General features: G+C 34.7%; 1 protein-coding gene across 1 annotated transcript; it reads right to left on the bottom strand.

The window, feature by feature from the left end:
• Positions 1 to 151: 151 nt before the first annotated feature.
• Positions 152 to 1,733, bottom strand: LOC111678145 (mucin-5AC). Its single transcript, XM_046956140.1, has one exon. The coding sequence runs from the start codon at positions 1,678 to 1,680 to the stop codon at positions 469 to 471; it is 1,212 nt and encodes a 403-aa protein (XP_046812096.1). The 5' UTR covers positions 1,681 to 1,733; the 3' UTR covers positions 152 to 468.
• Between the last annotated feature and the right edge of the window lie 6 nt (positions 1,734 to 1,739).

The raw sequence follows: 1,739 nt of genomic DNA, 5'->3' as shown, positions 1-1,739 counted from the left end.
TATCTATCTATCTATCTATCTATCTATCTATCTATCTATCTATCTATCTATCTATCTATCTATCTATCTATCTATCTATCTATCTGTATATTTATCTATCTATTGTTTATTTTTTATTATAGATGATATTGATAATTGACGAAAGTTATTTTTGAATATTCATTAAAATTCTTTATTTTTCATTATAATTTAAGCATTATAACAACAACTATATAAATAATATTACAATACTGTTTAATTTTCTTAATTTTTACTGTTTCTCTGAAACGTTACTCGCATACATATAATATTAAATTTAGTAGAAAAAGAAAAGAAAGAAAGAAAAAAAGGAGAAAAATATTTACATAAATAATAGTTAAATTTTACAATTAACTCTAACTCTTTAATTTTTTTCAATATAAATTGTTTTTTTACTTCAAACTTAGCTGAAGTTATATTTTATTTATAAAAGTATAACTTTCTAATCAATTAATTTCCACTATTGCCCGGATTCTCATCATCAGATGATAAATCTATCATACTTTCGACACGTGAGGGAGACATGACATAAACAAAATGTTCCGACAATGGGGTTTCATTGACATTATTAATTACACCAGCGGTAGGTGGTGCATCTGTATCATTTGTACAGTACTTGTTATTCAAATTGTTGCTTTCCCCATTTGCCTCATTGCTAACGCTGTCCAATTCCATTTCTATATCACTGACTATACGCATACAACGCATTTTAGCCAAAGATTGAAATTTCGTGGGCATAGAACGCACCGAACGAGCCAAACTAAGGAAAAATAAAGTATTGGCATCTAAATCACGATTAGCCTGTAATATGGCCGATATATCAACCTCAGCGGATTTGAGTTTCTTAATGGGCGGCGGTCCTGCTGTTGTACTACCACTACCTAAGCCATTTGTGGCTGTTGTAGCTGTTATTGTAGTAGCACTTCCTAAAGAGGGCATAAAACTGTTCGTTAAAGAGGAATAGCCATTTGTTGGGTAAGACGATAGAGCCGATGTCGCTGATGTGGCTGATGCTGAGGGTGCAGTGGAAAAACTTAAATTAATTGCAGAAGATTGTGGTGATGGTTGTACGCGTCGTATTTTTGTAATAAGTGGTGATGTCAAACGATTTGCCATGGTTTGTGAGTTATTACTAACATTCGGATAAATTTGTAGACCCGATGGAGTTATTTGTGCTGTCGATGAGGAAGAATAGACAGAAGATGATGTATTATTAAATTCCTTTTTAAATGTATCAGCCGAGGCGAATAATTGTGGCTCGATAATAAGACAACCCACCGAACTAGCGGTATTACTTGAGGGCATTGGTATGGGTCCTTTAGCTGAGAGTTGTGGCAATGCAAATACCTGTGAAGGCATAGAGGTCGTTGTCAACGAGGCTGGTGTACTATAACTGTGCGAAGTATTAGCCAGGGAGGCAGAGGAGGATGAGTTTGTAGCAGTTGATGTAATGTTATTCGTTGATGTTGGTATGCTGGCTAAAATGGGTTTAGCTGTAAGAGAAGGTGGTAATTGTACCGTAGGTAATGATGGCACTGGCAACATTATGGTACCCGATATGGTAGACGAGGTTCCAGTTGAGGCTGTCACCGCATTAGCACTGGGTATGGTTAAACCTATTGTTGAAGTTTTTGTATTATTACCGGTATAGTTTGGCAACATATTTGCTATAGTTGCTGTGTTAATGGGAGCATTTTTAAGAACTATATTAGATGTAGAGT

Source organism: Lucilia cuprina, unplaced genomic scaffold (assembly GCF_022045245.1).
Source record: "Lucilia cuprina isolate Lc7/37 unplaced genomic scaffold, ASM2204524v1 Scaffold_8333, whole genome shotgun sequence".
NCBI classification, from domain to species: domain Eukaryota; kingdom Metazoa; phylum Arthropoda; class Insecta; order Diptera; family Calliphoridae; genus Lucilia; species Lucilia cuprina.
The sequence above is the reverse complement of the archived record's forward strand: the minus strand, read 5'-3'. Positions and strand labels throughout refer to the sequence as shown.